Consider the following 17,578-nt stretch of genomic DNA (forward strand, 5'->3'; position numbering starts at 1 on the left):
GATACAGGTTAGATCTTGATTGGCGAAAGCGGAGGCCCCAGCTCTGGTAGCTGGGATATGCTTCGTCGATGACTTTTGCCGGTATCCTCGAGATTGGCAGGKCGGGKTTTGCGTGGTGTCGATGCTGGTTTCACTGGTTGATTGCTGTCAGAGAGATATGGCTGGCTGCTGCCGGAAGATGAGATCGCAMGCTCCTCGGCAGCTGACGAGGACTCAGGGAAGGGGGATTCATGTTGCAAGAAGTTTGGAACGGTAGTACCGTTACGACTGTTGTTGGTGTGTTTGCTTCCATTGAGTTTTGCCGCTTGTGCCTCCTTTGCTTCCCTTGCAGCTCTCTCTTGGGCTTCCTTTTCCTCCTGCGCCCATTCCTTCTCTGTCCAGCAGCCCTGCCAACAGTTTTTCCAGTCACAGACTAGGAACTGAAAGCAGAACCCGTCAATCTTCATGCATGGTTGGAAGCAAATGCACAGATTCTGATAGTTCATCTTGTTCTGATCGACGTACGAATGAAGCAGATTTAGATGACACGTTATCGCAAATAGCAGGTAGTAGTTGTATGGTGGAAGTTTCGATAGCTCATCTTTCAGTAGCTGTGGCGCCGTTGTTGCTCCTTCGCATTTCTCCGCAATCATTTGCTGCGTTGCTTTCGGTAGAAGCTCATCCGGCAATTCTCGCAACCACGCCTTGAACATAGACCCAATCGTATTGATATCGTACAAGTCGGGTTCATCGAATAGATTGATGTCACCTTCCGAGTCGAATCGGCGCTGCCAATGTTTGACTTCTTTTCCACTTCCAGGAACCCTATACAGCCCCTCCTCTTCGCATCCCTTGTAGTTCAAGTAGTCAATACAGCGATAGGGTAGCGCGGGCATCCAATACTCAGTCTTATCCTTGCAGTCTTCTAGACGCTTCGAGATTCGTGTTTTTCGGGTCTGTTCAATAAGAGGGAGATTGATGACGGTGCACACGTAGTTGTCATCCAGGATAACTTCTCGCTCATTTGTACTTCCGCTTCTCGTGATCTTACCAAAGAACCCTTTTCCAGCCTTGCCTAGACGGTCCGCGGCTCCACTGGACGAGTGTTTGATATTGTTGAACAACGAGGCAGATGCTCCAGATACCTGCATAAGCGAGCTTGATGGTGCTAGTGATGGGTTTCTCTCCCTACGACTGGTATGCGGACGGACCTCAGTTGGGCGATCAGTCGGGCGATTGTTTCCATTCGTGCTGGGCCCTTCGTAGAAATCCTTGTCAACTCGTAAGGGTGCCGTTTTTGGAGGTGCTGAAATCTCCTCCTGGCTTTCGGACACTTTGAGCAGAGTTGCATTTGACGGGCGACGCAGGCCAGCGCTCTTAAGAGCGGATTTTTCATCTACCCTGACTGAGCGAGTTCGGGAGAGCAGATTTCCAAATCGAGGCTTGTTCTTCTTCACTGGCGGGCCCYGAATGTGTTGCCCATCATTTCGATTATCATCGACAAATTGGCCTCTGGGTTGGTTGTATTGTGAATCCTCGGGTTTATCCTTGCCTTGCCGCGAAGCGGTGTCTAGTAGATCGGGGATTGAGCTATTCTTTCTTAGCGTCGGCTGAGATCGATCACGAGAGTTTCCTCGGCTCTTAGACGGCGGTTCTGCTGAAAGGCCTGAACTGTCGGAATTGGTAATCTTATGGGATGATCTGGAAGCTTTCAGGTTGGCAAAAAACGAGCGTGAAGGGTCGCGGTTATGTTTGTTTTCTTTTGGTGATGGTGGATATTGGGGCATCGCTGTAAAGTTCGGAGTAGGAGGTTCTGGATCACTGGGAGAAAGTGGACCATTCGTCGAGCCAGTTCTGGATCGCGAGGTCACTGGACGTATCGTTGGTTCATCTCGGATTGACCGCGGCGACGATGGTGAGGATCTCGGGGAACGGGGTGTGAGGGGGCTTAATGTGGACTCTGGTTTCAGAGCATCGGCGCTTTTCGACGCGGGGTTCGACATGCCCTTGTTGAATGAGGTAGTTTTGAGATCGAGGCTCGGAAGTTGATTAGATTTGGAAGGCATCTTGTTGGTTACTCGGCACAGCCAAATGGTGTATCTGTTTTGTATAGAATGTATGATAGCTCACCCGCCAGGTGTGATTCTGATCGACCAGAAGCGAGTCACGGCGAAGGATGGGCAAAACTGTATTGACGTCTCTAAATTAGGCAAATGTGTCAATTAGCATCATTTCCGATTAGACAAGTGAGATGATGTTGATGCAGAGGCATGACTACTCATCAAACTCAGCGCTTCTTAGTAGCAGAGCAACCCCACTGACACTGTTGAACGGCTCATGGTTGCGTAAATATTGTCCGCTTGTGCAGAGAACAAGTGAGAATGATAAACAAACCCATGATCCGGGTACACATAATCTTCGACAAAGAAATAGAGATTAAAACTCACCAGATCTGGCCTGTCATATTATCTCGGAGACTTTCGCGTCGTCGCTACCGTCCAGTGTGACCGCCGTATCCAAAACGACCGACAGAACCTATTGGGGAATGCTGTTGGGGGCATATACCACGCAAGCGGAGTGTGAGTGTGTTGTTTATCGCTAAATAATGACCGGCCCAATAACGATCAGTGCATATGTCTGGTTCTCGGGTATTTTTACAGCAGAGTTCGAACGAATCAGGCGATGAGCGCGGATAGGGAGGTGAGTAGCTGTCTCGTTGCGTGGGCGACAGGGTCGTTCTGAACGGTGAGCAAGTCCGATCAATGAGTCGTAAACACGACGGGTCGTATAGCAAATGAATGTTATTGTGGTCTTCCCTGCTCGATGACGAAGAAAACAGTGATATATCACAACAGCGATAACAACCAGGAGATTTGCAGCAGCTGAATGTTTCCGAGCGTTACTTTTTCTTGGGCGGGTTGGGTTGGGCGTGTTAGACGCCAGACCCGCACAGACAATAACGCATTCCTGTGTGGGTTACGGAGTACGGAGTAGGCGGTGGCGCCGATATTGAAATGCAGGCACGGACCGGCAGTGTCGAGGCTAAGAAGGCACGGTGGAGGCGATGTTATATGAATACAGAAAAGTCGTCGTCAACCAGTGATAAGTTTTATGATTAGGATAATGAGGAGATGAATTGTGGGAATGACTGAGTGAATCGACCCTGCGAAAGGAGCTGCAAGCCCCCCGAAGGGCAGGTGCACCCTGGCAGGGGCAACTACTGTAAGAATGTCAACAGAGACTACTACGTAGATACTTCTCAGTATGCTTCAGTGAATTTCTACGATATTCAATCTCTCACAACGATTCTGTTATGGTTGGAACATTTAAATGAGCAAAAGAAGAGCTACGTTAAGATTCGCCTCCGCCCCATGACCACAGCATAGGCAGAAAAGGAAGGCTGATCGTATTTCAGGCCCCATGTTGAACGTCTGAGATCTCAGAGCCTCCACCGACCGCCATGGATCGTCACGCCGTGATAGGAGCACCACTGATTCGACTGGAGATCGCCGAGACAGACAGTCACAGACTTGATTGTCTTTCGCTCATATCATGTAGAGTGCCAGACATCGCAGACACGCGAGCAGCCATTGTGAGTGAATGATGACAGCGTGGTGGATGCAGGGGTTGCTCCACTCGGGACGTACCTGGTCATTGTTGAATTGAGTCAATTGACAATGACAAATGGCTGGTCGCCTGCTAGCTTTGATATTAATTAGTCGCTATTAGGTGAATAAATCGAAGATCACATATTAATATCTCAATCTGAATGTAACGACTAGAGACAGTAGTGGAAAATACCATGTAAAAGAAATAAATCCCTCCGCCAGGAACATTTGTCAAGGTACTAGCCGCTAGTCCATATTGAGTAAAGCGGCACGATTGACTCCACGCTGGACCATAAAGAGAGCTGTTAAGATGGCGCTAGGCCCGAAAAGACGTAGTGTGCGACGTCGTCCTCGACAAGAGCGTCCAATGAGCCTTGTGGTTGTAAATGCGGTGAGAAGTGACTACGAGACCGTTCGTCATCTCCATAGAACGCTACTAGTATCCCCATATTAAATTTCTTCTTCCATACTTTGTATGGCTGACTCTTGTTAGTTCTACTCTGTACGTTGGTTGAGCATAGGCCAAGGGGCATACATACCACCCTGCCCCCACTTGACTCTGAAACATGTGTCGTGTGGCGGTTTACGTGGGCTGCGCGGGTACATGAAACGCTCTCCGCGAACTGCCAACACTCAGACCATGTTCTATACTTCGACTTCGAGTCTGTGAGTGTTATGTAGAATGCGAGAGACATGATATGGAAGAAGAACACAGTGCCCAGGGAGGCAACAGATCTGTTCCTGTTGTGACCATGAGAGGCTGATGTATTTGCCTAAAAGGGCTTAGCCGGCGGTACCACAGGGCACGTACCATGGGCATACTATCTGCTAGGACAGGTACCCACTATATATTCTACTGATAGAGGTGGACCTGGTAAGTGCACGTGCTGTCGCTGTCTCCTTGCCGACATTGACTGTCATACATTCTTATGCCCTGCAGCACTGAGAACCCTGAGAACCCCGAGTCCGCATGAACTTTGAACTGCATGAATCCGGGGATTGTGTCATCTTTTGCAACTGACGCAGATGGAGTATCAGTGCACGGACCAGATGATTCTCCCAGGTACATTCTTGTCGGTGGCTGTCACGCTGACACTGCTTAGGTAGTGCCAATATGGGCTCTGGAGACTGGAGGATTGGTCTGGAACAAGTCTTTAGCAAGAACAAGCATCCCATGGATCTAGACTCTATAGACACTACAAGCCTGCTGCATCTAATCCTGGATTATGAGTCAGCGGTGCGCCGTATATGCTTCAATCGAGCCAGATTCTCAGCTCTAATTGATCATAGCCAATGGTCTGAGGCACCGTGGAGTCGCGTCGAGCGTTCTTGCTGTCATCTTGGACCACCTTGCATGCACACTGTTATCAAGGAGTAATTGAACAGTCTTCTAGCGGAGCGGCTCGGCCTCCACGCTCGATATTGATATCTGCACCCTTACCAAGGAAAAGTCGAACTGCCTCAAGATGGTCAGCTTGCAACGCGGCTTGTAGTGCAATTCTTTGAATATTGTCGATATCAGCCTTGGCATTCACATTTGCGCCATGGTCGAGGAGAATGCGAACCCTTGTGGCCGCAAGCTGCTGCAATGCCTAATGAGTTATCATAATTTCCAAAATGAGTACTAGAACCAACAGCGCGACTGGATAGTAAGTCAACAGTACCCTATCCTGCCCTTTTTCTGATGCTACATACAACGGTGTATGATCTTCATTGTCCTGTGCGTCAATAGCAGCACCCTTATCAAGCAGGTACTTAACAATCTCATCATCTCCCGGACGTGCTGCAGCATGTAGAGGAGAGCGAGCTTCCCCGCACTCAAGATTCGTATCACTACCCTATTTTAGTATCCTTTCAATAATATCCATGTGGCCACCGGCCGCCGCTTTATGTAGCGTAGTCAAATCCAACCCTGCTGGAAACTCATCAGTTGTGTACCGGCTGCAGCTCCGACACAACTGTCGCCTTTTGAGGTCATCCTTAGCCACCATATCTGCAGCGCACGAGGCCAAACCGTTTCTCGAACTGGTCAGGCGCTTCTGTGATTCGTTTCAATAACGGGATACCGCTTGAGTAGACCTATAGACAGGGGCTTCGCAGCGGGCGCATCATTCATCAAAAGCCCTAAAGTGCCGCTCAGGCTCTCAATGGGATTTAATTGATTCGGGAGTGAAGAGTTTGGGCCTCAGATGGTCAAGGAATTCTTCATAACTTTTGAAACGCCCACAATGCATGATAGATATTCTTCATAGACCAGTGTTCACAGATAGGATTGATGGCCGCTCGATTTAGTGTGTAGAAACTCACGGCATCACACTGGTTCAGCAATCGAGAATATTGGGAACCCATTATCATAGATTAAAAAAAAAATGTTCAAAAGACAGAACCCGCGGATTGAGGTGCAAAAGCCACTTCGGCTTCTAGATCCTGCTACAGAGACCGACACGCCATCGTACGGATGCCAAAAATTGAGCATCGGATGAGGACCGAGAATTCAATCTTCGTATCCTAAATATATGAAATATAGTTGCGTATCTTGAACAGAATCTAGATTAATTTTATTTCTAAGACATCACGCCACAATCCACGTACCTAGATATGAAGTTCCAAGGTCCGGACCGAAATCGTACATCTCCAAAAGCCGACAGAAACCGAGATGCAAAATAAGTTGTCGAATCAGTCATTTTATTATATATTCGCATTGCAAGGTCGTCTCCATCTAACACCGAAGGACTTCTTTCCAGGTTTCTTTGATATAGTAGTCTTTATCTTGACTTGTAGATTTGTACCGCTCATGCTTCGCCCTGGGTTCGCCACATATTCGCTCGCCGCCTGCACGATTGTCGTTGTTTGCGCCGGAGTAGCCTCTGCAGAGACTAGAACATCTCCAAAAGATTCAATGCCGGTGTTTAGTGGTAGGCCGAGCTTCACATCGCTCCGGCTGCACAGTGTACAGAAAGTCAACCACAATACGAAACGCCTAAGATTCGCCTTTGCTGATGAAAATGCATCCAGTGGTCTCCCATTAACATGTTAGTCCAGCCTTTTCTTACGCACACGAGCCATTACGAATGATGCTAACTGCCTGTGTATCGGCGTGTAGCCTCTCTACTCACATTCATGCGTCCCAGTAATGCCTGGCTACCGGTGCTCCGTCCCTACACCCCAATCAGCGACCTCAGCGAACCAGGATTCATCGATTTACTAGTGAAGAAATACCCAGGCGGCAAAGCGAGCTCTCACCTGCATTCCTTGCAACCGGGAGAAGCGTTGACCTTCGTAGTGCCGCTGAAAGGGTACGCCTGGACCCCCAACAGGCACTCGCATATCTACCTCCTTGCTGGAGGAGCCGGCATTACTCCAATGTATCAACTCATCCAGGGCGTGCTCAAAAATCCTGAGGATCGGACCAAGGTGACTCTGGTGTTTGGGGTGAATAGTAAAGAGGATGTGGTTCTAAGGGAAGAGTTGGATGCTTTTGAGAGCCAGTACCCGGATCGGTTCAAAGTGGTGTATACCATCAGCAGCAACAATACGGCAACAGAGGGGGAATCCCATCATTTCAAGCAAGGTCGGATAACGGAGTCGCTTCTGAGGAGTGTCATGAAGTCGGATGAAGAGGGTGTAAAGGTGTTTGTTAGCGGCCCACCGGCGATGGAAGCTGCATTGATGGGATCAAATGGATGGGGTAATTCTGGAGCTGGTGGTATTCTGGGGAAATTGGGGTATACCAAGGACCAAATCTATAAGTTCTAGCAATTTGCCCGAGTCACATAGGTCTAATCACCTCTTGTTGTATATTATATGATTTCATTGATGATTTGGTCTGTTGTATAGACAGATGTATGTCCACCTACTTCTTGGAAATCTCGGACACTGAAAAAGAATATTGTCGAATCCCGATATAGGGAGTCATTCGACTGATCCTTTGAAAGCGATGTTACTGGCGACCGTCGTGGTCCATCTATGTAAGGCTAGCCCTGAAACTGTTCGCTGCAGGGGATGTCATCACGATCAGATTCGGCCGATGTTTTGAGGTTGTCAGAGGTCGCGTACGGCTGGTTGAAATCGTCGGCCGAAATGACCTTTCAAGCTGTCGTTTTTCATTCGCAATGACCACATTCATTCTTTAACTAGGTACGACTAATGAAAGTGGCCGCAGAAAATTCTATAAAGAACCAGCAAACTCTATACTTAGTCATAGTCATGTTTATGTTGTATCAAACATTATGAGCTGGTACATACATTTGGCAACAAGCAATTCTCGGTCAAAATAAGTATCTTCTCACCAAACGCCTGCATCTTGGTCTGATAATACAGATGTTTATATGATATTCAACTGGTCCAACCAATAACTCTGATTAAAGATGTCAGGGATTGGCGGCGGAATGAGACCTGCCGACCCAGGCCAAGCACCATCTGAATGCTCACTCGCGGGATTTGAAGCCCATAATCATCAATCAGGTCGTTTAGGCCTACACCAGATGTACTGTGTGAGCCTGACCTCAGTCATGGAGTGCTGTCATCTGACGCGCAAGTGATTTTAACCCTTTGATAGGACCGTTGGAGAATATCCAAGCCTGATCTGGCTATCGAATCTGAGGGCTGCATATGTAAGAGATCCTTGATGGCCTACTGAAATCCTCACCCTGGCCCAAGTCTTAGGAATACTCCGTTCACCGTCCCGACTAGACGCGGTACTTGTGTGGCTGCTGCTTCATATGCAGAGAAATGATTGCCTATGGTCACCGATATGTAGGCTAGTCATCACAAGAAACAGGTGCAGTCGACATACCAAGTGTTAATTATCACTTTGCAAAGCCATAGATGTGCACATGACGCCAAGATATAGACAGGCTCTGGATATAGACTTAAAGAGAATATTTGCATTTGCCATGGGTGCAATAAATAAGGCCTCAACAAAAAATACACCAGAGACCATATACAAGAGCTGCCACAATGAGGTATAAGCTTGGAATCGGGTTTGAGAAAGTATGGCATTCTTCCTTGGACTTGAACAGGGTACTATGTCAGAAGAAAAGGATTGGATATTTGCGTAGCTTGAAAGAAGTAGACACGAAGTGACGAGGGGAATCTCCCTGCCTTTGTTTCCAGGCGCAGCCTTCCTCATGTATTTAGCCGTATTTCAGTACGTATCATCACTTCATTGACACAAGCATTTCCCACCGAAATACAATTAAATACGTAATAATTACTAGTGCTATATCTTTTTGGGATTGTCTTTTGCAGCGATATTATTGGTCTTTAATCTGATATCACATGATTTAACTGGAGAAATCGCTTGTTATAGACCCACTTCGACTTCACATGCACCATCCAATTCAGGCATCAACCAAAGATTTGGACGGAGCATTATCCAGATTATCTTTTGTAAATATTATCGTTTTGTACCAGGTCAATCTGAAGAAGGGCATCAAGCAATCTTTATTGATACTGGCACTTATTGGCATACCCGTTAGCAGATGTCGCTGGTTTCGGGCCCTGGTAGGGGCGGCGGAGGAGCTGGCACCCTGGAAGAGCTATGTATAGACAAACATGTGGCCTATATCCAGAGCCTCAACAAAGTGCGTTATTCCTTATTATTGCCACTACTCGAGCGCTGAAGTAACTAAGAACGAACCGCTTTAGCGCAGTGATGAACTTGAGTATGCCTATACAGAACACCTTCGTATGAACGGTGTCTATTGGGGACTGACTCCTTTGCATCTGATGAATCGTGCGGAGGCGTTACCGAGAGACGAGACAATAGAATTTGTACTCTCGTGTCAGCACGAAAATGGTGGCTTCGGTGCTGCGCCTTTGCATGATGCGCATATGTTGTACACTGTGTCTGCTATACAGATATTGGCTACTCTCGATGCCCTAGATGAGTTAGACAGATCAGGATCTGGTGGGAAGCAGAGAGCTGCGTCATGTATGCTTTTCCCTGCTAATGCATCTCAGTACCAGAAATACTGACGCTACTAAAAAATATAGTCATAGCGTCTTTACAAGATCGTGAAACTGGGGTTTTCAAAGGAGATGAATGGGGCGAGACAGATACACGTTTCCTATACGGTGCTTTAAATGCTTTGTCTCTTCTGGGAGAGCTGAAATTGGTTGACGTCGACAAAGCTGTCTCTTACATTCAGCAATGCGTGAATCTAGACGGAGCCTATGGTGTACGACCAGGAGCCGAGTCGCATGCAGGCCAGGTGCTGACCTGTGTAGCTGCTCTAGCTATTGCTGGTCGCTTAGATCTTATTGATAGGAGCCGGCTTGGAACCTGGTTGAGCGAACGCCAACTGGAAGATGGTGGACTCAATGGACGACCTGAGAAGCTTGAAGATGTGTGTTATAGCTGGTGGGTAGCTGCCAGTCTAGCGATAATTGAGCGTCTGGATTGGATCGATAAAGGGAAGCTTCAGTCTTTTATATTGCGCTGTCAGGTAGGGCACTGTCTTTCAAATCTCGACTAGGCTTTGACTGACTAGGGACAGGACTACGATCACGGTGGACTGTCGGATAGACCGGGGAATGTGGTTGATGTATTCCATACTCATTTCGGTTTGGCTGGTCTAAGTCTTTTAGGCCATCCGGGTCTTAAAGAGATTGACCCTGTGTAGTAAGTTCAACCGCAGCACAAAGCATCGAGTCTAGCTAACATGAATATCGCAGTTGTATGCCTAGAGAAACAATAGTGAGACTGCTAGGAAAATAAATGTCAATTGTTCTTTGTGTTTGTTCCGGGTGCGAATTTTTGTGCCGCCGTGTAGGTACAATAAGTCAGCTTCCTTAATACCGGATCAAGTGACTTGAGGGTCGTTCCTGCCAGATGCGGCAGCAGCTGCTATCGCCCGTTTGTCTCTTCCCTCCTTGCTCGTCCTCCCTCCTCTCACAACATCATTTGTTCTTCCTTTCACCAGTATAGCCCCTGACCTGACTTCTCCATCACTTTCTTGAGTAAGACCCTTTTTTTGCTATAATCAAGCATCTGCTTGATATATACTCCCATGACAACTCCCTCCTCAGCTATCATGTGGTAGATTGAGCGAGCGGAATACCACCCTCTCTGTTCGTTCCTGTTCCCATCTTGTTTGGTTTCGTTTCTTCATTCAGTGAGCCCAATTACACGCTTTCATCTGTTACTTTTCAGAACCTAAGTTCACAAACACCACTACACGTGCCTTTCATTTTATCCGCGATGGATGCAACCTCTCTCACCTGCACCATCTGCAACAAAAGGCCCCAGTTCAGCGACACGTCTCACCTCCTTACCCACATCTCCTCAAAGGCCCATTTAGCTACCCACTTCAAGCTCCAGGTCCAAAGCAAGCACAGCTCCCAAGCTCTTGAAAATTTGACACAATATGATCGGTGGTACAAGGAGAATGACATCGCGAGACTGCTGTCCGATCGAATGGCTTCGTCAGCAAAAGCGAGTCGGAGACGACGGAGCAATCGATCGCTTGGAATGGAAACTGGCAAGTCTTTCCAGTGTGCTTTTCAATCTCGTATCAGTGCGCTAACTGTCTGGTAGATGTTCCGTCTCAATCATCGTTCGGCAGCCTCATTGGGGACAATATCGATCCTCGTCTTTCCTACATGCAACCTTTGACCGATCATCATTACAGCACCAGGATCCCCTCAGTAGTCTATCCATATGATACATATGAGGAGTTATTTGGCCCCAAGCTTGAGCCAGAATCACCCCATTTGTCAGAAATCGACAGTATCCCATGGTCTGATCATCATCGAGGGTACCCCAGCGTCTCTGAAAAATGCAATCCATCCGCTTCTAGCGAGCTCCCCAGAGCGCCATTACTAAAATCAGAAGATCTTCCATTTTCTGGTCCCTACCTTGATCTTGCAGAAGAAAAGACGGTGGAAGAGGTTTCAAGATTGAAGGGTGTTCAGTGGCCAGGCATGGATTGTTTTGATGCTGCATCAGATTTTATGAGACGCCAAAGAAACCAGAAAAAAGACGCAAGTATTTTCAAAGCCATGGAAGAAGCTTCCTGTGCTAGCGAGCCGATCGAATGGGTCTTTTCACCTACAGGGACATTGCGCAGAGAGCGTGAAATCACTGGCTTTGTTGAAGAGGACGATCTATTGCCCGAGGAGTGGACTATTCCAAAACACCGTCGTGATCGTCGAGATCGTCGTGGTCGCAGGACCCAGGAGCCGTCTACACCTCGCCGTAGACAAGGCAGCCAACGAGTTGCGTTGGCTGTGACGGATGCTAACCGACCTGTTTTGGGAAGTCGGGTGACGAAAAAGGAGCATCAACCAAAGCGTCCCGTGTTAGGGGATACAAAGCGTCGAGAGTCCTCAACCCGTACTACTTCTTCGAAGAGCGAAAACCACGGACTTTCTCACGGTCACTTTCATCGTGTAAATGATGAAAATGAAGACCTGCATCTTTCTATTGGGCCAACTAGTAGTCACCACACATCTCGGTTGACAATCTTTAGAGACGATGACTCCACCAAAGCAGAGAAACGCAATGCTCCTGGTCCCGAGATAGTTCCAAGTTCAGCCACTCGCAACGAGCAACATAACACCTTGTACCAACGAGCGAGAGATGCTATGCATACTTTATTGGAAACGAACGAACCGTACAAGCTTCCAACTCTCTCGAACGATTCTGGCCCAATCCTTGAAACCGATGATCCACACAACCTTACCAGCGCCCCACCAAGCACATCCAAGAATATTGACGGTATATATCTTGTCGACTCTATCGGCTCGAACCAGCGCATTCCATATGATCCTCTTGTTGGAGGCAGCGTACTTCACTATCGATGGGACTGGCGTGGCTCGGAACTGGGACGAGGATTGAATGATGCCGACGACGCCCTTCTCGATGGTGGCTTGTTCTACAATCGTGCAGTATCTTCCGATACAACCATCCATCAAGATGACCAGGCGACCAAAAGTTGCCTTTGGCTTGACGGTTATAGCCGATAAACGGTAGCCAATGCACCGAATGCTATCCCACAGATGGACTTACCGATGCATCTCTTTTCTTTGCGACAGCAATTGTGCGCGATTACATGAAGCCCGTATCCGATTTGCACCCTACCTTTCAATAGTTGATATTGATACCCAAATTCACCGGGATTGTCTCATACGTTTCACCATGATCAAAGCTTCTCATTGTTATGTATGTTTGCTGTGAGCGAAGCGCATCAGACTGGACATGTTGTCTTCGTTGGCCAAGAAGATCATCACTTATATTATATCTTTTATGACGCATGTTATGTATCTATTATCAAATTAGCCAAAATATTGATCAAGTCTGTAGTCTTTCAAATTTGATGATGATTGCACGAATGCTTATGTAAGTGGGCAATCAAACCGAAAAGGGACGGCGCGTCGCGTCAAGCTCTCCGCTTCCGTAGATCTATCTAACTCAACGTCAGGAGGTTTCAATTTCGAGTTCTTACGAACAATCAAGTTGTATTCGTATCAGCACATTCGATACGTTGCCTTCATGTGTCACTCTCTGTAAAATTTTGAGTCTTTCACCCGCTGCTAGGAGCAAGTACATCACAACTCTTACTCGCCACTCCCCAAATTCGTTGCACATATAGCTAACAGCCTTGCGGAGAGGAAGCAGGAGCCAAGGATGCCCTCCCAATCATCCCCACCATCCTCCTCGCCGGCATTGAAGCGCAAACAACAGACCATATCGAGCTTCTTCACGAAGAAACCATCCGCAAAGGACCAAAAGGGAGGAGAGGGACCTTCCTCCAGTCAATCCACCACAAAAGCCGAAGCCGAACAAACCAAGACGATCCCCTCGGGTAAAGAGAATGCCGTCTTTGTCGATGAAACGTTTAGTCGAATATCGGACGACAAAGGAGAAGATGAAGACGATCTCGTCCTGCCGGCGCCGAAACGAGTCAAGGTTGACATTGGAAAGGAGACTCGAGCGGAGGCTAATAACGTCCTGAACTCGTCGCAGCGTACGGATAGATTCAAGTTCAATAGCTCTCAACCGGTTACCGAAGACCAGGGAGATACATTAGATGAACGATCCCGCAAAGAGAAGGAGAGACTACACCAGAAATTCGTCAGGCGGCTAGGCGGACCAGATTGTCTCATTGGTATCAACAAAACTGCTACAGGTACAGAAGAGGGACCTACAGAGGGCGACGAAGATGCGGAGGAAGATGAAGAGCCTGCTCCTCCGCCACCGCCAAAAGGCAGACAGACGAAAAAGACCGGGTCAAAACTCACGCCAATGGAAAAACAGGTCATTGACATCAAACGCAAACATATGGATACTTTGCTTGTCGTCGAAGTGGGCTATAAGTTTCGATTCTTTGGCGAAGATGCTCGGACCGCCGCGAAGGAGTTGAGTATTGTATGTATACCAGGCAAGATGAGGTTCGACGAGCACCCCTCTGAAGCGCATTTGGATCGATTCGCGTCTGCGAGTATACCAGTCCATCGGTTACATGTACATGTGAAACGGCTGGTTACGGCGGGACACAAAGTCGGTGTTGTGCGGCAGTTGGAGACGGCGGCACTCAAGGCAGCGGGTGATAATCGAAACGCGCCATTTGTGCGCAAGCTGACGAATGTGTATACGAAAGGGACGTATATTGATGATGCGGAAGGGTTGTCGGCGCCGGCTGCTGCTTCGGCGGGKGCCACACCGGCAACCGGGTATCTATTGTGCATTACAGAATCGAATACGAGCGGTAGTGATGAGAAGGTGCATGTTGGTATAGTCGCTGTTCAGCCAGCGACAGGTGATATCATTTATGACGAGTTTGAAGATGGATTCATGAGAGGGGAGATCGAGACGAGACTACTACATATAGCCCCCTGTGAGATCTTGATTGTCGGTGAGCTCACGAAAGCCACGGATAAGTTGGTCAAGCATCTCTCGGGCAGCAAAATGAACGTCTTTGGTGATAAAGTTCGCGTCGAACGAACTGCACGATCAAAAACAGCTGCAGTAGAAGGGCACAGCCGCGTTTCGAGTTTCTACGCGGAAAAGCTCAAATCAACAAACGCTGATGACGATAGCAGAGCAAGCGCACTTTTGGAAAAAGTTCTGCAACTGCCCGATCAAGTTACGATTTGTCTATCTTCTATGATTGATCATTTGTCAGAATACGGACTCGAGCACGTATTTGATCTGACCAAATATTTCCAATCGTTCTCGGCACGATCTCATATGCTCTTAAATGGCAATACATTGACCAGCTTAGAGATTTATCAAAACCAGACAGATTACTCGAGTAAAGGTAGTTTGTTCTGGACTATGGACCGAACACGAACCCGTTTTGGTCAGAGACTACTTCGAAAATGGGTAGGAAGGCCGTTGCTGGACAGAAAACAACTAGAAGCCCGAGTGGGTGCTGTGGAAGAGCTGTTAAATTCCGAGCAGAACATGCTCACCGAAAGACTGAAAGACTTGCTTGGCAAGGTCAGAAGCGATCTCGAGAGAAGCTTGATTCGTATCTATTACGGAAAGTGTACTCGGCCAGAGCTACTCACGGTCCTCCAGACCTTGCAAATGATTGCAAACACATTTGCCCACATAAAATCCCCCGAAGACACTGGTTTTGAATCGACTATGATTAGTGAAGCCATTGCTGCACTTCCTACGATTCAGGAAGACGTGGTCATGTTTCTTGACAAGATCAATATGCATGCAGCAAAGCACGACGATAAATACGAGTTCTTCCGCGAGTCTGAAGAGTCAGACGACATCACCGAACAAAAACTGGGTATAGCTAGTGTCGAGCATGACCTAGAGCAGCATAGGTCTGTTGCTGCTGAGGTATTGGGCAAAAAGAAGGTCGAATATGTGACTTCAGCGGGTATTGAGTTTCTGATTGAAGTTGATAACAATTCATCACAATTAAAGCGTGTGCCTGCTTCATGGGCCAAGATCAGTGGGACTAAGAAGCTATCGCGTTTCCATACCCCGGATGTCATTCAGCTGATTAGACAGCGAGATCAGCACAAGGAGGCACTTGCAGCTGCATGCGATAAAGCGTACATGAGACTCTTAGCTGAGATATCTACTAGATACCAGTCATTTCGGGATTGCATTCAGTCTCTGGCATTGCTAGATTGTTTATTTTCTCTCGCTGCTGTTGCCACTCAGCCGGGATACACGAAGCCTCAATACACGGACGAAACTCGCATTGTGGTTGAACAAGGTCGCCATCCAATGGTCGAGCAAATTTTACTCGATACCTACGTTCCTAACGACACAAACCTTGCTACGGACGAAACGCGTGCTCTTCTTGTCACTGGTCCTAATATGGGTGGAAAATCGAGCTATGTCCGGCAGATAGCATTGATAGCGATTATGGGTCAGATTGGATCTTTTGTGCCCGCCAAATCAGCTACGCTGGGCATGCTAGACGCAGTCTTCACTCGTATGGGCGCATTCGATAACATGCTTACTGGTGAATCAACATTTATGGTTGAATTATCTGAAACAGCAGATATTCTCAAACAAGCAACACCTCGCTCCCTAGTCATTCTCGACGAGCTAGGACGTGGAACATCAACACATGACGGTGTCGCAATCGCTCAAGCCGTACTGGATTACATGGTCCGCTCCATCCGCAGCCTAACACTATTCATCACCCACTACCAAAACCTCTCCGTCATGACCAAATCCTTCCCAAACAGTGAGCTCCGCAACGTCCACATGCGCTTCACCGAGTCCGGAGGCGATAAAGAAGGCGAAGAAGAGATTACATTTCTGTACGAGGTTAGTGAGGGCGTTGCGCATCGCAGTTATGGTCTTAATGTCGCACGACTGGCGAATCTGCCGCATTCGGTGCTGGATCTGGCAAGGACGAAGAGTAGTGAGCTGGAGGAAAAGATTAAGCGCAGAAGACTTGCCAATGTTGTCAAGAGTGTCGGGGGGATTTTGTCTGATGAAACGAAGTCTGAGGATGCGGCGATTGAGAAGCTTGTTGGGTTTGCAGATCAGCTTTGATATTGATTTGTGTAATACTGATAATAGTATCAATAAGGGATAGAACTGTATTTAATTCATGGAACTACACATCCTCTGGCAAGCTGAATCTTAATGGTTGTCAGTGTGTACTATTTCCTATTCGGGACAGCCATGCGAAATAAACCCACTATATTAGCTTAAACCAATAATTTTCTGGAAACTGTATGTGAATTACTTTACTGAATCATACCTAACTAAAACTCATCTCATCAGTAGGAAAGGCTGAGACTGGACAGGGGGTGCGCGCGAACTGATTAGCTGCATGTGCTTAGCCAAAAATAATCAACATCGTAAGCGCCGACGTCGTACCGAGTCAAGGATCAGGCTGATGGGTACATACTCATGTTGTTCACCTGCCTCATTGCTTCTGTGCAGAATAATTGTGAATCTATATAGATATCACGCATGTCTTCAGACAACTCAAAAATGAATCAGAAAATTCTCGGCCAGCATGGCATCGTTCTTTCAAAAGACGTGTACTCTCCCCGCAACAGTGATACCAGGTTGCCTGAATATGTGGAAATTGTCATAGAAGCTCTCTTGGACCATAACATCCAAGTGGACGAGTCTGCGCATGGAGCAAAATTAGCACGCATAGCGAAGGAGTATCATGCGGCAAAAGTGTCACAGGACGCTTGGGCACAATTTTTAGAGTCTTATATTTTTCTGAGCTTTGAGGAAGAATCGCTCGGGAAGACTCCGGGACGCAGGTGAGTTGGACCCCAAGCTGATGGTCGAATATTGCATTCGATTTATGTGACTGATTAATTTATGTTTTTGAAGTAAACTTTTCGATGCTTGGTCTCTGTATGTTGTCACGCAAATCAGTCCCAAAGTACCTATGTAGACCTCTGAGCCATACGCACTAAAACGACTGATATCATTCACTCTAGAGAGACCAATATATCCTGGAACGCAGTGACGAAGCTCAACCAAATCTCCGAAGATCCTCCACAACCAAGTTTCACCTACGGATTTCCTGTACATG

The 17,578-nt window shown here is 47.5% G+C and overlaps 5 protein-coding genes across 5 annotated transcripts; 4 read left to right on the plus strand and 1 right to left on the minus strand.

Annotated features, from left to right (window-relative positions):
* Positions 1 to 8: 8 nt before the first annotated feature.
* On the minus strand, positions 9 to 2,045 carry BHQ10_004299 (uncharacterized protein; the record flags this gene model as incomplete). Its single annotated transcript, XM_040876649.1, has 1 exon — positions 9 to 2,045. The coding sequence occupies one exon, from the start codon at positions 2,043 to 2,045 to the stop codon at positions 9 to 11; it is 2,037 nt and encodes a 678-aa protein (XP_040732803.1).
* A 4,662-nt stretch (positions 2,046 to 6,707) lies between these two features.
* BHQ10_004300 (uncharacterized protein) lies at positions 6,708 to 7,343 on the plus strand (the record flags this gene model as incomplete). Its single annotated transcript, XM_040876652.1, has 1 exon — positions 6,708 to 7,343. The coding sequence occupies one exon, from the start codon at positions 6,708 to 6,710 to the stop codon at positions 7,341 to 7,343; it is 636 nt and encodes a 211-aa protein (XP_040732804.1).
* A 1,727-nt stretch (positions 7,344 to 9,070) lies between these two features.
* BHQ10_004301 (uncharacterized protein) lies at positions 9,071 to 10,213 on the plus strand (the record flags this gene model as incomplete). The annotated part of the gene is made up of 4 exons (XM_040876653.1): positions 9,071 to 9,172; positions 9,237 to 9,522; positions 9,585 to 10,036; positions 10,088 to 10,213. 4 exons carry the CDS (start codon positions 9,071 to 9,073, stop codon positions 10,211 to 10,213), a joined length of 966 nt encoding a protein of 321 aa, XP_040732805.1.
* A 578-nt stretch (positions 10,214 to 10,791) lies between these two features.
* Positions 10,792 to 12,557, plus strand: BHQ10_004302 (uncharacterized protein; the record flags this gene model as incomplete). Its single annotated transcript, XM_040876654.1, has 2 exons — positions 10,792 to 11,086; positions 11,128 to 12,557. The coding sequence occupies 2 exons, from the start codon at positions 10,792 to 10,794 to the stop codon at positions 12,555 to 12,557; spliced, it is 1,725 nt and encodes a 574-aa protein (XP_040732806.1).
* Positions 12,558 to 13,218: 661 nt separating this feature from the next.
* Positions 13,219 to 16,569, plus strand: BHQ10_004303 (uncharacterized protein; the record flags this gene model as incomplete). The annotated part of the gene is made up of 1 exon (XM_040876655.1): positions 13,219 to 16,569. One exon carries the CDS (start codon positions 13,219 to 13,221, stop codon positions 16,567 to 16,569), a length of 3,351 nt encoding a protein of 1,116 aa, XP_040732807.1.
* Between the last annotated feature and the right edge of the window lie 1,009 nt (positions 16,570 to 17,578).

The sequence above is a fragment of the Talaromyces amestolkiae genome (assembly GCF_001896365.1).
Source record: "Talaromyces amestolkiae strain CIB chromosome Unknown scaffold7.1, whole genome shotgun sequence".
Classification (NCBI taxonomy): Eukaryota; Fungi; Ascomycota; class Eurotiomycetes; order Eurotiales; family Trichocomaceae; genus Talaromyces; species Talaromyces amestolkiae.